This window comes from Plectropomus leopardus, chromosome 21 (genome assembly GCF_008729295.1).
Source record: "Plectropomus leopardus isolate mb chromosome 21, YSFRI_Pleo_2.0, whole genome shotgun sequence".
Taxonomy (NCBI): Eukaryota; Metazoa; Chordata; class Actinopteri; order Perciformes; family Serranidae; genus Plectropomus; species Plectropomus leopardus.
Window position 1 is genome coordinate 6558754 of NC_056483.1, and position 16988 is coordinate 6575741.

Below are 16988 nucleotides of genomic sequence, written 5' to 3' on the forward strand. Positions count from 1 at the left end.
TAAAATATCTTCTTTCTTCACACTTTCAGAGAAACAGACAATCTAACACATCGCTTTATGTGCCCACTCCCTGTCTGGCCTCTGCCTCTGCAGACAGGGTTGACTGACAATGACAGAGGAAGTGCTGACGTCAGGCTCATAATGCCTAGTGTGTGTGTCAGTACGTGTGTGTGTGTGTGTGTGTGTGTGTGTGTGTGTGTGTGTGTGTTCAGCATGTAAGACTGCAGGAGCAGATTGTGTGTTGTAGAGAGCTGCAGGAGGCCATGTTTGAAGGGCAGGTACATTGTTTCCTGTCTGCATGACTCGTAATGACCACAGTTTGTGGCTGTGTGTGTGTGTGTGTGTGTGTGTGTGGGTGGGTGGGTATCTGTGTATGTTTGCTTCTCAAAAATCTGTAGGCACAAAAAGTCTGTCGAAGGAAATACATCTAAATTAGGACATTTTCAGACACATAACAATTTTTTTTAAAAAAACATCTAAAAATGGAAATAAAATGTGAAGTAATTCTATTGTTATCTTCTCATTACTTAGAGAAATTAGGTCTTTTACATGTCCTTTGTGCAGTTTTAATGGCCCTAACTTTCCTGCTGCACTGCCATTATTTGTTTCAGACTGATGCAGTTGCCATTTTCACAGTCAGCAGCTACGTTTTGTAAGCAGCAAATGATCTTATGGGCGCTCATCTGTGCACTGATGGCTGTGTAGGTCTTAAAATGAGGTGTAGTCAGTCGGTATTGGTGTATTGATATGTTGAGGCAGCAGAAAGCAGTTGTGCCGTTGACCAACAAAAACCTGGTCCAATATCAGAAGTGTAGTATTTTCCTGTTATTTAAAAAGCGCATTGTTCAGATGGTAAGATGAACACATATATGCTGTTCACAACATGTATGCACTCTGTTTGTTAGATACACAGGGACGCGCAGAAAGGTTGCAGGACAGGTGAACTGATGCATCATTAATGACGAAAATATGAAAGACATTGTCTAAAATGTGAACATAGCAGAGAGCAGAGCAGGGCTGCAGTCTGACTCCCCATTAAGAGCACATTTACACACATGGAGCAGCGTAACATCACTGATTATTTCAGAAGCTAAAGTTTTTGTTCTGTTTATCTGTCAGGTTTATAACTTCATTTTATAGTTTTGCTGCTTAAATTTCCCATGATATTTGCTGCAGTGGCATCACTGCTCTTACTGCATTACTTTCAGCAGAAAACTGCTCGCTTCTCCAATTTGCCAAATCCGCCATGTAAATAGCCGACTGCCAGCTGCAGGCGCACCTGGCTTGTAAAGGGAATGAGAGATAGCACTCTGCTTGAATTCACATTATGCCCAAAACACACCTATTATTTATTAATTAAGGGACTAAATACCACCCCTTTACCCCTTGGGCCGTACTTTGCATCCAGATAATGCGCCGTTTAACCAGCAAAAGAGGAGTTGCACACATCCTAAATGCATTTGCGCCATGCACTATAGATGATTTAAAAGGGGCCTTTTTTCTATTTATCCACCATATGTGTGTAATGAAGAATATATCTGTCTCTGGACCAATTGTACACACAGTAGACTTCTGTTTTTCCAGCTAATAATGATAAATATAAACATCCTGCTCTTTCATTTCTACAATTTACAGTTTTAGTGCTTTATTTAATTTTTCTAGAACAGAAATTATATGTTAAAAAAGCAAAAAAACGAGTTCCATCTTCTCAATTGTGAGGACATTTTTTTCTCAATTTTATGTCATTGTGAACTCTAAAATCTAAAATCTTTGGGTTTTTGACTATTGGTAAGACTGAACAAACACTTTAAAGATATCCTCTAAAGCTTAGAAAAATTGTGTCACATTTTTATGACATTTTATAGGCTTAACAATGACATGAATTCAGCAAATGATCATTGAAATTGCAACAGTAGATTTTTCATTTTAGCTGATTGGGTTTATATCTCTTGGTAAAATAATTGCCACTGTGCTTAAAATAATGCATTATAAATAAAAATGTCTTACAATTTGTAACACCAGTAATGATGTGTTTGTGCAGCTGGATCTCGGTGCTGACCAACAGTAAGGAGGAGGCTTTGAACATGGCGTTTCGTGGCGAGCAGAGCAGCGGAGGCGAGGACGGTTTAGAGGATCTGACTAAAGCCATCATAGAGGACGTGCTGCGAATGCCAGGCAACGAAGTCTGCTGCGACTGCGGAGCTGCAGGTGTGTTCTGCTGCTGTTTGTGCTTCCAGAGAGGCTACACACACACACACAAGTATTTATCCTCTTCCTGTTTTGTGCTTAGTCAACCCTCACCTTGTTACGTGGAAAGACAAACACCTTCACCTCAGCATTTTGTGATTTCACTGTGGGCAAATGTTTTATTTAAAGCCACGCACCAATCTTGATTCCTTTGCAATGTCGCAGCTGCCCTGAACTCAGCATCCTTCAGTAAGATGGTAACTGAACGAGCTACAAATCCCCCTGCAGCCTTCAACAAACAAGAGAGTGTGTGTGTGCGCGTGTGTGTGTGTGTGCGCGCGCAAACGTTGTTAGCAGTCAGGACACAACCCGATCCTTATCCTCCCCCACATTAGGAAGCAAAGACTCAGCACTCAGGAGTGGCATAGACATTCAGGCCCTCTGACACTTAACACACTCTTACATATACATGCACACACACACACACACACTCCTCTGTCAACACAAACACACACAGCGGCTCACTGAGCGACCGATGGGAGACTTTATGCTCCGAGGGTTAAAAAAAATAACATTTCTGCGCTTTGAGAAACAACATCATTACATCACGTTGTTACATAAGTCACACACGCTCTGTCGACCCCTGCAATCTGCGGAGAGGGGAGGTAATTTGTCATGTCTATACTCTTGTTGCTGCATCCGTTCGTGTACTTGTTTCAGCATAAAACACATGTTCCAGATGTGGGTCTAAGCTCAGTTTGTTTCCTGTTGTTTTACTTTACAATAGATTTTAGGCATTCTCTGACAGGACTTCCTCTCCTCAGTGCATAAAATTAACTCTACGGATGGAAGGTCATTGTAATGACTTTCAAAGGTCACCTCTTTGTTCCCTGTGGTCTGCGTAGAAAGAGGACAACTCCATCTCATTTGATATTCTCCCGGGATCTCCCTCTATACGACGCAGCTTTGCAGCTTTGCGGCTTTAGCATCAATCAGCTATAGAGGTCACCGTGCACCAGCTCGTCATGCCCAGTGTGCACTCTTTGACCTGTCGCCAGCCTGCATGAGTTCATGATGTTGTGAAAATGTGTGTGTTTCTGTGCATGACTCATTGGATTTTCGGGCTGCCTCTGATGTTTCCAGCGGCGTCTGCCTGGTGTTCACTTGTCAGAAACAGACAGAACTGCATCCTCAGCCTCACAGCATCAGCGAGCTCACAACCAACACTGCACAGCTGTACGTTTAAAGCTCGCTTAAATCTCCCACAACATCAGGCAGTGATGCCGGTCAATAGCAGCGATTTAGAGGGCGCTACGTGCTACATCACAGCATGCTCGTGCCCTTTGCTTGGCAGTAGGTTATGCAATGGGCTGTATCTCCCTCCTGCAGTATGATGTGACTGCGTTCACTGTTTGTGCCTACGACAGTCCTCTAGTGGTCTGTTCTTGTTGTACAAATAAACCAATTGATGCAGTCGACGTTCACTTAATTTAAAAGCAAGGTTTGTGTGTAAAAAATCACACATCCCATCAGCTGAAATTGGGTTTTTATCAGGTGAAAATGTTATTTTCTAAACAAAACTCTTCAGTAATTAAATAAGTATTTCACCAACATAAAGAAGGACTAGGTTATCTCTGCAGTAGAAAGATACAAATACTGTGTAGATTGGTGCTACTTCCTTTCGAGCTCAAGAGGTAGAAAAACTACAATTACCATAATGCTATGCTTCCACTGGTGGGTGACATAATGTGGACTGTTCTGTGTGACACAATGATGGCTGGTGGCTTGTTTTACAGTTAAACAGCATTTTAGTCATAATATATGCTATTATTTTGGCCATGACAAGATTACATTAGAAATACCCGCATATCACATATAGGTGCAATCAAATTTTTGACCACACAAAAATCTGACAGGGATCAAAATGTTTGATTTCTATTTAGTAAGATTGTTGTTTGGAGTCAGTGTGTGGACATCACTCTCATTGACTGATATCATAAGATTATAAAATGTAGCTGTAGTAGAAATAAAATGCAGCAACCCCTTACAGAGGCCAAAGATCTATCTGATTCTGTGAATAAAAATGCTAACTTCTTATTCTAATAGTTATTGAAGCCCATTTGCACCAATATGATGAAAAAAAGATCCTGTTAAACTCTCTCAAAATAATATCTAAAAATATGGACTTAGGACCCAATCATACAGAATATATTGTGTTTTAGACACCAGGGGAGCCTTTTAGTAATTGTTTTCAATGAGTGTTTTTCTCGCTGCTTTTGTGCTGCTGTTCGCCTCATGTTTTTTCCTTGAGTTTAAAAACTTCAATTCAGGGCTGATAAAGCACCAAACGTCATCACTGTTTTTCCCCATTGTGCAGCCAGATGTACTGAGAGGTGGGCCTTGTGTAGTGGTGATGACAGCAAGCAGTAGCATGCATGGTGTGTGTGGAGTGAACGTAAGACATATCTGAACAAATTGTCTCCTCAACTACTTACTGATGTTTTACCAACTGTAATTAGGCCTGACGATTAACAGCTGATTCTCAAACTGTCCCCAACTCCTAAAAGAAGCCTCGAACTGACCATCATCCAGGCAAAGCTTCTCGACCAGTTTGCGGTACTCTGTGATTTCTTCTCTTACTGAGGGTCTCATGTGCCCACACGGATTAACATAGAGCCAGCGTAAGAGCTGTCCGTCTGTGCATTTTTTTATGCAGATAATAAGGTACAAATCAGCGAGTCAACTACTTCATAGCAGCTAAGGACAGGTAATTTGATGGTTTACAGTTCTAAAAAAAGACAAGGCAACCTGCAAAACTTAACTTTTTCTGATCAGGGACAACATATCTTGCAGTAATAAGGAACAATATTTTTATTTTTATAAGAAAATGTATCATTATTTTTAAATGCTAAGACATTATTTCCAGGATGTTTCTCATTATGGTGACTTAAAGGGATTTGTTTTATTACAGTGGTGGAAATGGCAAACTTATTTAAAAAACTACGGGGATGCAGTGCTGATAAATTTTGCATTTCTGAGCCTGTTTTGATTCTCACAGAAGAAAGACCAAATTTAGAAAGTGTTTGTCTTGTTATCTTGGTCACAGCACAGTTATAAAGTTGTTTTATAGCAGAGAATGTATAGAAAACTATCTTTAAACATTGGTGTCTGTGGTTTTGGTGTCAGTCCCAAGTGAGAGTAATAGCTCCTGTCGAGGCGCACCATTTTTCTCCCAAGTTCTGCAATCATACAGGAATAAATCAAATGTAGAGACGCTGAGAAACCAATTTCCCTACTGACAACAGCTGTAAAGCACCAGAATACAACGCAGCCACACACAATGTATTTTGAGTATAGGCAGGACTGATTTTACTGCTGAAAAATCTATTGCTTTGTTTTAATTCTTAAATACAGTTTTAGGGCATTTAGCTGATAGTTGACAGCTGAGAAGGGGGTGACAGGTCCAAGGCTGGACTTCAGCTGAGTTTAAATGACATTTGTTTGTACAGTTTCTGGCATTTTTTGGAGCAATTTGGAGCTTTCAGAGTTACCTGGTGCAACTTAAATCAAAATATGTTAATTGATCTTCAGTACAGGTGTAAATCTGAGGCATAGAGCCAACTTAAAATAATTTTAATGGATCTACACCATCTGTCCATCTACTTGTTTATGGTACATTTTTGGAGAGTATCAACACTCATATCGTCTGTGCTCATAGATCCAAAGTGGCTGTCTACCAACCTGGGGATCCTGACCTGCATCGAGTGCTCTGGCATCCACAGAGAGATGGGGGTCCACATCTCCCGCATCCAGTCCATGGAGCTCGACAAGCTAGGGACCTCAGAACTCTTGGTGAGTCAGAGAAATGGTCTACCGAGTGCATAAATAGCTTTTTTTGAGGCACGCCCTTTACTATTTTCATCTCGAGTGAAATATTAAAAATAATGAAAGACTAGTGGAAACACAGCAGAGAGCAGAATTTGATCCTTAAAGCAGCAGAGATACTCCCAGAACCAGTGTCCTCGTCTGTCCCAGAGAACATGTCAATGCTGTTTCACTATTGTAATCTGATGCTGACTCTTTCGTCTTTCTCCCTCAGCTGGCCAAGAATGTAGGGAACAGTAGTTTCAATGAGATCATGGAGGGAAACCTCCCGTCCCCTTCACCAAAGCCCACTCCATCCAGCGACATGTGAGTACTCTCCGAGGGTGAAAAGCTGCCTGAAAACGAGGTTTGTTTAATGTGCAAACAGCCGACTGAACCTTCTTCTTTGCCTCCACAGGACAGTGAGGAAGGAGTTTATCAACGCTAAATACGTGGACCACAAGTATGCGAGGAAGACGTGCACGTCTGCGGCAGCTAAAATGATCGAGCTGTTTGAGGCGGTTCAGTCCAGGGATCTGCTGTCCCTCATCCAGGTCTATGCAGAGGGGGTTGAACTTATGGAGCCGCTCCCAGAGGTTGGACCGGTGAGTCATCTAAGTTTATGGACATATGCACATGTAGCAAACAGTTGTTTATTTCCATGTTCAGCAGTTATGGAGCACCATTATCATTCGTTTAAAGTCGTGCTCTGTAAATAGTTGAAGATTCATTGCTTCCAGAGTCTCAAATATGGCTATTCTTTGATTGTCATAAGTCGCTTTTCCACCACACATTTCCAGTATAGAACCTGTATGTAACCACTATGGACATCTACCTAAACCCCAGATCTGTTTTGCTTTTTTTTTTTTTTTACAGCAGACACAATTCCTAAATGTAAGCAGTTCTTCCTCTATTTTCTCTTAAACAATGATGCACAGAGATGTCTGAATCTCGCCGATCGTACACAAAACAGGGTCGCACACTGACTTTTTCAGAACAAAAAAGAACAGGCTGGAGTAATGAGAGTCTCTATCTCTATCTCTATTCTCTCTTGACCAATCAACAGATTGCAGTGTTTCTAGCTCCACTTTTTAATTTCAGTGTGTGCTAGGTATCTCAACAGCAGGGTGATGAAAAAAAGGCACGGAAAAGAACAGTTCTGTTCGCAATATCCATAACTTTTTACAATGGAAATGCGAAAATAACCATTCTGAAACAAAACTGAACTGGACTTTGTGGTGGAAAAGAAGCTTTAGTCATCTGTGACTGTCTTTGGGTCTTGGGCTGCCTTTTCACAATTTGCCCTTCAAAAATTGTTTAATTTCTACATGATTTTGTGGCTCATCTGCCTCCAGTTGATATGGTTACAGTATTTTTCTGTCACACACCTTGATCTCAAATTAGACTGCAAACTCTGGAAATGTCCCTCTACATGTTATTGAAGTGGTTCATCCTCACGTGAGCTTAAATTCCAGCAGGATAATCGGCGCTGACACATTTCTGAGTGTAGAAACGGGTGTAACAGTTGGAAAATATAGAGTCATCTAAATAGCTTCACCAGCAGGTGGTGACATCCAGCAACCACGTTACAGGGCATCATCTCATTCTGAGTTCATATTTACTCAGATGACGACATCTGCAGCGGCATAATTCATGTTTTTCATTCCGTGGCGGCCTCTTTGTGTCCTCCCCTCTTTGGCTCAGGCATAAATGAAAGTTAAATAACAAGCGGTGGATGGTGAAGATGCTGCACCGTAAACAACACGGCTGATCAGACTTAATCTGACATAAATGGGTCAAGGTTTTATAACACAGACATGGTGGTTCTCTAATGAAAAATTAAGTGTACAACGCAGCAGCTGAATAACAGAGGATATTTGTTTGGTGACAGAGAGAGCTGCTGCTGTCTGCGCAATGAAGTCTGACTCACCGATATCTGATCTGCTGTTGTCAGTACATCTGAATGGCTGCTGACAGCACAGTGACATCCCATTCTCCCCCTCCAAACGCAGACAGCACGACAGGGATGCGTGACTGCATACAGCGCTTCCTCTTCCCTATAGATGCACCAAACATACAGCACATAAATTTCATCTTCTATCTCCATCTTAAATGCTGCATATAAAGAAATAACACCTGGATTTAGTTTTAATTCATAGAGAGCGATAAATTACTGCGGGATACTTGCAAAAACGTACAAATCTCTGCTTCATGCCTGCTGAAATATTATTTTAAGGAGCCATTTTGTTTACTGCAGCTTGTTTAAATGCTGAAAGAGACATGGAGAGGGGGAGAATACAGAATGGATGCTGCCCAAGATTGTCTCACCGTGTCTTTGCTGTGTTTGATGGCCCCCTGCAGGAATCCGGAGAGACAGCACTGCACTACTCTGTACGGACTGCTGACCAGACCTCACTGCATTTAGTGGACTTCCTTGTGCAGAACAGGTACATAGTCATTTTGCACCAAACACCAAAATAAAACGTCAAAAGTGTGGGAATTACCCTCCGATTTCCATTCGAGTTAAGAATCTGTCGAAATTTCTTTAAATAGATCAGAGGTTCAGAGATAAATTATGCAGTGAACAACAGTTTTGTGGAAAAACGCAGTATCAAATGTGCTGTGCGTGTCTGCTGTGAGTCTTTCTTGTTCTGTGCTTCAGTCTGTAGTAAAGCAGTGGAAGTGCGGAGGAGAAGCTTAGCGCTTGCACAGCTCAGCTCACATTCCCACAAGGCAAACAGAAATGGGTCAAGCACTTGTTCTCTGCCTTAATTTATTCCTCTCTTTTCAATTGTTTACCCACCACTGCTCCGACTGCACACACAAGAAGTGGAACCCTCTCATTAATTAATAGCTGTGCTCATACCATGTTAGCCCTCATTAAGATATGTCTCCTGCACTTTTGGAAGCTACAAGAAATCTTAAAGGGATTATTTACCTGATTTAACAGTGTAGCATGAAGCTGGTTCGTCACGGCTTATTTTGAAAAAAACAAAAAGCTTTTATTGTCATTTTACAGAATACGACAACATTATGAGTAGTACTCCTAACCAATGCAGTGAAAAGACACAAGAAAAATGCCAAAAAACAACATCAGGAAACAAATAAACAACAAATAAATATTAAATATCAAACAAATATATATCACCAAATTTGAAATTTTGCAATTGGAGTTATTTATTGCAGTAGAATAAATGAAATATTTGCACAAGTATAAATGTAAGTATTTCACAATGATAAATGTAACTATTGCACTAGTACACATATATTTGATTATTGCCCTAGAAAAAAATGACTATATTTTGCAGTAGTATAGATGTAAATATTGTATTAGTATAAATGTGATTATTGCACTAGAATAAATCTTATTTTTTGGCATAAGTATATGTATATATATATTGCACTAGAATAAATGTATTTAATGCACGAGGACAATGTAATTCTAGCACTAATATAAATGTAAATATTGCACTAGAATAAATTGAATTTTTGCACTAGTATAAATATATATACTGCACATGGACTGCACATGAGGAGACAAATAAATGGGGAAACAGGGACTGGAAAAGACTTTCAAATCACAAAATCCTGGGTAATAACACATTAACCTGAAGCTGCAGGATTGTGGAAAACACCCTCAGGCTTGTGACCTGTGTCCTGACTGTGTGTGTGTGTGTGTGTGTTTATCCCAGCGGTAACCTGGATAAGCAGACGGAGTGGGGGAACACCGCCCTGCATTACTGCAGCATGTACGAGAAGCCAGAGTGCCTCAAGTTACTCCTGAGGGGCAAGCCGGCGACTGATATCGGTGAGTCACACGTCGAATTTCATCTCTCTCTCGGTAATGTCATCTGTACGCACGAATCAGGCTCTTCAGCTGTTGATTATCCCTCCTCTTCCTTCAGTCAATCAGAACGGAGAGACGGCGCTGGATGTTGCCAGGCGACTGAGGAACACTCAGTGTGAGGAGGCAGTAAGTACAGGAGCGCCAAGCTGGTGATTTTGGACATCACAGTTTATTTTAATGTTCTAAAAAACATTTAAAAGATCGCAAAAAAATGGACAAAATAAACAAAAGGTTGTGGAGTTTAAATTGTGGTGTTTATTTGGAGGGTTACTCAGAACACTAGATGGCAGTGAAAAGTCTGTCTCCAGCCTTCAGGCAACAGGGACAGCAGAGTGGAAATAATTGTTGATGTATTTTCATTATTAACGCTATTATGAGCATGCAGACAAAAAAGCTAAATGCAGTGTAAAATCTGTAATAAATAATACATATATCAGCAAATTTAACACAATATAGTTTATTATGGTAGCTCTGTACGCTGGATAATGTTTAATAGCCACTGATGTTTGATGTTGCATGATTATCCTGCTAATTATTACAAATGATCCTGAATTATAGAGTTACTGTGATTTAACATTTTATTGTTTGTTCTCTTATTTATCTTGTTTTCCATTTGATTGATATTGGGTTGTATAGCAGCTATTTGGTGATGAATGTGTGTGTTTGTGTGTGTTTTAGCTTGTGCAGGCTGCAGAGGGGAAGTTCAACCCTCACATCCATGTGGAGTACGAATGGAGCCTCAGACTGGAGGAGATGGACGAGAGCGACGACGACCTCGACGATAAGGTTCGATTCATTTCATTTTTATCTTTTTCTTGTAAACTGAATTACACTCAAAATACAAACGTACTGAGCTGAGCAACTCTAACTGTACAAAATCACAGAAAAAGAGCAATTACACTTAATGGATAGTGAAGAGGCAATCAGATGGCTTTGGGGGAGGGAAATAAAATGATAACAGAAAAAAAATTAATGATTTAAGAGCTGCTGGATTTACATGATATTATGTGTATTATTAACAATCAGATATCACGGTTATTGTCAATACTGCTATATCGCGAAACCGCAACACATCCGTAACGCTTTAAAATTTAAAGTGTCTTATTGTGTTGTGATAAATAAAAAAAGCGATAACTATTATCATCATTACCCTCCCCATCATCATGTTTCTGTTGTTGATAGGTTGCCGTTAATAATTTTAATAATTAGTTGTAGCTTCGCCAGCTGTAGAAATTGGCCTGAATTTGTCAGCTGTAATTTTCTATGTTTATTTTTTTTTCTTATTACTTGTGACTTGCTTAGGAGAGACCTTTCCTTTGTTTGTTTTTGTTAAGATGCTTCTAGAGAAGCTGAGATGGAGTATACATACATTTCCTACAATTTGAAGCGTCAACAAACCCACGCTTGATGCTGTTTTTATTATTATTAAAGAGCAAAGTTCTGCTTTCTGTATTCACTAACTGAACATCAAGCATGTAGAGACAGAACAGACATACCGATTTATTGTTCTTTCTGTAGCCTCAATGCACCATTTTGCAATGTAGTCTTGAAAATCATACATTAAAGGTAGAGACTGCAATTCATGATCTGGTTGATATTTGAACTCAACACCCAAACAAATACACTCCTGCTGTCAGTCCTCCCTCAAAAGCTCTAGTAATATCTTCAGTGTTATTTATCTTTCATTACTATCATGGAGTAGCTCTGTTCCTCGTGGGCGAGGACGCAGAAGAGGGAGGATAGTCTGCATATTGTTGTGTAGCTTTGTTCAGAGATATTTTGTTTTTTCCCATTTCCACAGCCAGGGCTGTGTATGAACACCTTTTTTTTATTTTAGCGGACAGGCGAAACAAACAGCTAGCCGACCGTGAGGAGATATTCGCTGAATTTGACAAACAGTGTATTGGATTAGATTTTTAGACTGCAACTTTAAGCATTAAATAGGGCAAGCTGAAGGAAGATTAAAGAAACATTTTCCAGGAAGCTCGATTCAGAATTCATCTAGACATTTCGGTTAGATATAAGTTTGTCTGAAAAGTGAAGGTTTTTAGAACCTCATTTTAACTATATTTAAGTGGGTATATTCAGCACACTCTCACAGAAATATAAAATTATTTAACCTTTATCTAACCAAGTTGGTCCCACTGAGATTACAGCACAACTTGCTATATGTGATGTTGAAAGTTTCAGTTTTAATTAAATATTTGCTAAAGGAGTTTGTTATATTCCAAATTCTAAATGTTGACTGAAAGATGTTAATTTTTATTTTAAATGCATATCGGTTCCAAATGTCAGTCATCCGTCTCATTAACTACTAATAATCGGTATTGGCCCTGAAAATCAGTATCGGTCAACCCCTCCTTATGATGTCAGCTCTGCATATTCAAATAACAACAGTACTCCGACACCAATATCAGCTCTGTCTCAGCTGTCCCCCCTCATGTCCTCCCTCATGTCCCCCCTGCAGCCCAGTCCCATCAAGAAGGACCGCTCCCCGAGGCCTCAGAGCTTCTGCCACTCCTCCAGCCTCTCCCCCCACGACAAGCTCTCCCTGCCGGGCTTCATCAGCCAACGGGACAAACAGCAGCGTCTGTCCTACAGCGCCTTCACCAACCAGATGTACAGCGCCTCCACCGACCTCAGCTCCTCCCCTGTGGCCGACGGGCCGCCGCTGCCACCCAGGAACCAGGGCAAAGGTCAGACCTGCCTGCTCCAAGTGCTCCTGAGCCATATTCAGTTTTATTCATCTCAATAGTTTAAACCAGGACAGTCAGTCAATTCAGGAGATCATATTCTGCTAATTTCCAAATGTCAGACTGTAAATGCAAATGGTCGTCTGTATGCTTCACTGTGTTTGATTACTGTAGACGGACGATAGTCTTTAAACTGCACTTTATGATGTCTGTTAATGTTTGATTATATCCAGGGCAGGGTTAGGTGCAGAGAAGCACTTTGTAATGACTTTTCTGGAAAGTTTCATCTTTGCGCTGTCAGTCAGTCCACACACACGCACATAAACACACACCCTGCAGTGGAATGCAATTTGTCAACACACAAATCAGAGGGCGGGATGCAGGTGTCATTAAGACTGCTTACACAGTAAACCTTCAGGAAAACATGGCTGCAGGAGAGGGCAGGGTGGCGATGGTTATTCAGGCCTGTGAAAGGGAAGCAGGGTGCACACTTCATCATTTTCCTCGACGCAGTACACACACGGTGCGCTGTGGGTGTGCTGTGTCTGCAGTATTAGAATTAAAGATAACACTCCTCCCCCTGTGGTGGGGTTTAACAGTCACAGCTTTAGCTGAAAACATTGCAAGAGCTTACTCTGCAAAACATCCATCTCAACAAGTCATTTTAATCCATTATTGAGCATTTAAAATCTTATTTTTCTTAAAGCAAGAGGATTGAAATTTCACCAGTTTCCAGTTGTTGCAGTTGACCCTTTGCTAAGCTCGTTGCAGTCAAAGTCTCTGTTCCCACACATAAGATAAGATAAGACAATCCTTTATGAGTCCTACAATGAGGAAATTTGCGTTGTTACAGCAGCAAAGGGATATTAAAGCAGTATGTACAAGAAAAAAAGAGCAAAAAGAACACTATAAACAGTATAAAAACAAGACGCAAAAAAATAGTAAGAAAAATCTATATATATACCAGTTGCACACTGAAAAAAATTGCACATCGTGGTAAATTGCTCGTTAATTTAAGTTCAGTTGGTGTGTGTGGTCTACTGGGAGCAGTGCTGGTTAACCATCAAAAAAGTGTAATTTGTCTTTGTTTTCACACAGAAGTGAGTGAAAATTGGCTTCTCGTTTCTAGCTGACAACCCGCGATTCTGTTGGCTGAAATGACAACTGTCGCTGGCAGATTTTATCAGCTGTAACTAATTAACACTAACTCTGTCTCTGGCTCAGTGGCGACTCCCTCAACTAGAGAAGAACCCTGTAAAATAATCTTAAATATGCACATAAATATGCACATACCACCTACAAACTTGATAAAATGTTGAAAGACTGAGGCTGAAGCTGCATGTCTCAGCAAAAAAGTGGAAATAAAGACACTGCATTGATCTTGTATTGCAGTATAGAGCTTGTAAATCCTAGTATTATGGTACTATATATACTAAAAGTTATAAGTTAAGTTAATGAAACATTAAATTTATCCATTTTTTTCTATTTTTGCTAAGGAGCTCATAGGCTTCAATTGTGTTTTTTAAACCTAATATAGCAAGTTTGTTTTGATCTCACGCCATCTTGACTTTAGCCGTTTTTTTGCTTTCCTCGCTCTCGTTTCTCGTCTCATGAGCTGAGCTGAACTGCCAATCAGTGTGATTTTACTCACCGTCAGGTTCTGCCGTCTCTGCTGAAAAGTTGGAAAAATGGCAACAAGGGCGACAGACGCTCAACGACAGCCTGACATTGAGCGCCGGCTTGGTGTGTCAGGGCCCTTAAATAATTACAACAACACTGGAAACAAGTGAAGTTTTTAACTTTGATATAAGCAAAAATAAGATGAAAAGCCTGAGTAAGAGGCTAAATAACATACATACATAGAGAACAACATGCTAACTCTTCAGATGCTCCAGATAAGCAGCGCAGCGCTCTCTCTCTCTCTCTCTCAGCTGTGGCTGAAGAGCTCGCCCCCCGAGGCCAGCTTTGCGCCATTTTTTCTCTCTTTTTTTCTTTGCTTGCCACTGATAAGATTTCATCTTGTTATTTTACAGCGTGTGGGAGCAGCTCTTTTAAAGACTGACATACTGTAGATTCTCTCCCACACTCCTCATCTCGCTCTCTTTTCTTTCTCTTTTTTGTTTCTCTATTCTTTCAGCTCCACACTTGGCATTCCTTGGCTCTCATTCGCACTACGCCACACTGGCTGGCACTCGACCATACATCAGTGAATATCCTGGTTTTATGTTCTCCCCCTTACTCGGCTGTGTGCCCCATATATATACACTTCTCCCTCAGTTGTTTCCTCCTTTACAGCTCAGATTTACAGGGTGGTGGTGTTTATTTAAGGGAACAATGGGACCATATAGGCAAGCCCAGTCTCCAGTCAATTATTTCTTGCCTACATGAATTTGTATCGCACTGGACTCATGTCCCGCCATCCTTGAGCTGTAAACTCTTAACCACAGCTGATTCCTCTCTGGCTGAGCTCTCTATTAGCTGCTTTTGCCCTACTTTTCTCTTTATTAGTGACTAGTGAGTGTTTCGGAGTCTCATTAGACACAAACAGGCGTATTCATAATTAAATTCGCCCAGTTGAGACACCAAAAAGATGCCCAAATCATAGTGTCCTTTTTTTCCTATTTTGCATTCCCACCCATTTATATTTTTTCAGACAGTATGTTGTTTTCTCCTCATTTTGTCCTCCTGACAGCAAAAACTTTTTCCATATCTTCTCTCCTCTCCATGTTTCATTATCCTCTCCTCTACCTTCTCTGGGTTTTGGCGGGGTTAACAGGATGACTTTTTTGGGGGGGCCACATCACCTCATGTGTTTTATGTATCGCTCCTCCAGCTCCTCCCCCATCTGGCCCTCCCTCTACACTCACACCAGGAGGCAGCTCCACCCTGTCCAAGAAGAGACCTCCGCCCCCACCTCCTGGACACAAACGCACCCTGTCTGACCCACCCAGCCCGCTCTCTCACAGTCCACACAGTAAAGGGGGCTTGACTGGGGGTGAGACGCAAGCACACGTCTGAACAGTAGGGCTGGTGTCACTCGGCTCCAGTCTGAAGCTCGGATATTATCAACTTCCAAAAAATTTGCAGGGTTATTTCGAAAGTTACTTAAAAAAATGTAGAAAATGAAAAACAGGTCCAGAAAAAAAAAGCATGTGAGAGGACTTTGACTTAAAAGCATTTAATCAGATGTACCCAAGATTACAAAAATATTTTAATCTTGTTATTTATGACTGCTAATGGATGCCTCTTTGTGCAGTTTATAGGTATGTTGGTATCTCAGCTCATTACATTGATATGTGCTGGGCTCCAACTAACAGTTCTTTGTTATTAAGAGTTTATCTGGTATTTTTTAAAAATTAATCAATTAATTATGAGGAGTGTAATGACACATCAGTGTGTATCCATATACCAGTCCTTGATTACCAAGGTAATCAATTAAAACATATATAAATATGAGCATTTTTAAGATATGACTTTATTTTGAAATTTCCAAGTCACGTTTGTGTCACCATTTCCACCCAAGCATACCTCCTTCCTAAAAATTGAAACAATGCAGCAGCCTAATGCCAAGCAGACAATTGTAAGCAGGCAATAAAAAGACAATGATGATATTTGCTGATATCATCTCAAATCAAACGCAGCCCCCTAAAGTGGATTGAATCAAAATCTTATTGTGGCAGACTTTGTGATATCAGCAGTTATCGTATTGTTGTGGAGAAAAAAAAGATCACATTTATCTTATGTCCGAATTATTTTGTTTATTAAGACGTGAGATATGAGAAAAGCAGCAAATCCTCAAGCCTGAAAAGATGGAGAATAGAGAATAGTTTTCATTTTTTTTTCTTGATCAGTGATGAACAATTGATTTTCAAAATAGTAGCTGATTAGTTTTCCATCTATCATCTAACTGATCGTCATGTCACCTCCAGGTATGTGTGTGGCTCCTCTCAACAGCAGAAACATATGCAACTAAATTTCTCCAATGGCTGTTAACTAAACTACACTTGATAATTTATACATTTTTTAATTATCTTTCACAATAAACAAAGACATTTGGTCTTATCAGACTTCCTCTTCATGTGCTGCTTATTAAATTTTTAAAATAAACAGCCAAAGACTGTTTCCAAAAAATGCATATTAATGCAAATGTCAGGATTTTTTTGTGCCTTAAAGATTTTTTTCAGCTTTTTTCATGTCTATAAACTATTAAATTATCAGCTTAATGCTACGTCCAAGTCGTTTGCAAGAGCATTAAAACCACAGTGTATTGATATTATAGCCCTACAGTTCTGAAAGTTTGGTTTAATTGCCTTAAATATTGGACATCTAAGTCAATTTTGGGATGTTAACATGAATACTAATTAAGAGACTGAAACTTACTGAATTACTGTTTCTTC

The 16988-nt window shown here is 40.2% G+C and overlaps 1 protein-coding gene across 5 annotated transcripts in view; it reads left to right on the forward strand.

Annotated features, from left to right (window-relative positions):
• asap1b (ArfGAP with SH3 domain, ankyrin repeat and PH domain 1b) overlaps nt 1–16988 on the forward strand; it is a 77803-nt gene that overhangs the window by 55019 nt on the left and 5796 nt on the right. For 2 of the 5 annotated variants that reach the window (XM_042510825.1, XM_042510826.1), the window contains 10 exons: nt 2042–2208; nt 5906–6039; nt 6287–6378; nt 6470–6656; nt 8413–8498; nt 9744–9859; nt 9957–10024; nt 10577–10684; nt 12366–12594; nt 15425–15586. In XM_042510825.1, the coding sequence (XP_042366759.1) occupies nt 2042–2208; nt 5906–6039; nt 6287–6378; nt 6470–6656; nt 8413–8498; nt 9744–9859; nt 9957–10024; nt 10577–10684; nt 12366–12594; nt 15425–15586 (1349 nt within the window). Of the gene's footprint in view, nt 1–2041; nt 2209–5905; nt 6040–6286; nt 6379–6469; nt 6657–8412; nt 8499–9743; nt 9860–9956; nt 10025–10576; nt 10685–12365; nt 12595–14728; nt 14798–15424; nt 15587–16988 lie in introns of all 5 variants that reach the window. The other 3 variants (XM_042510828.1, XM_042510829.1, XM_042510827.1) reach the window with 2 other exon arrangements.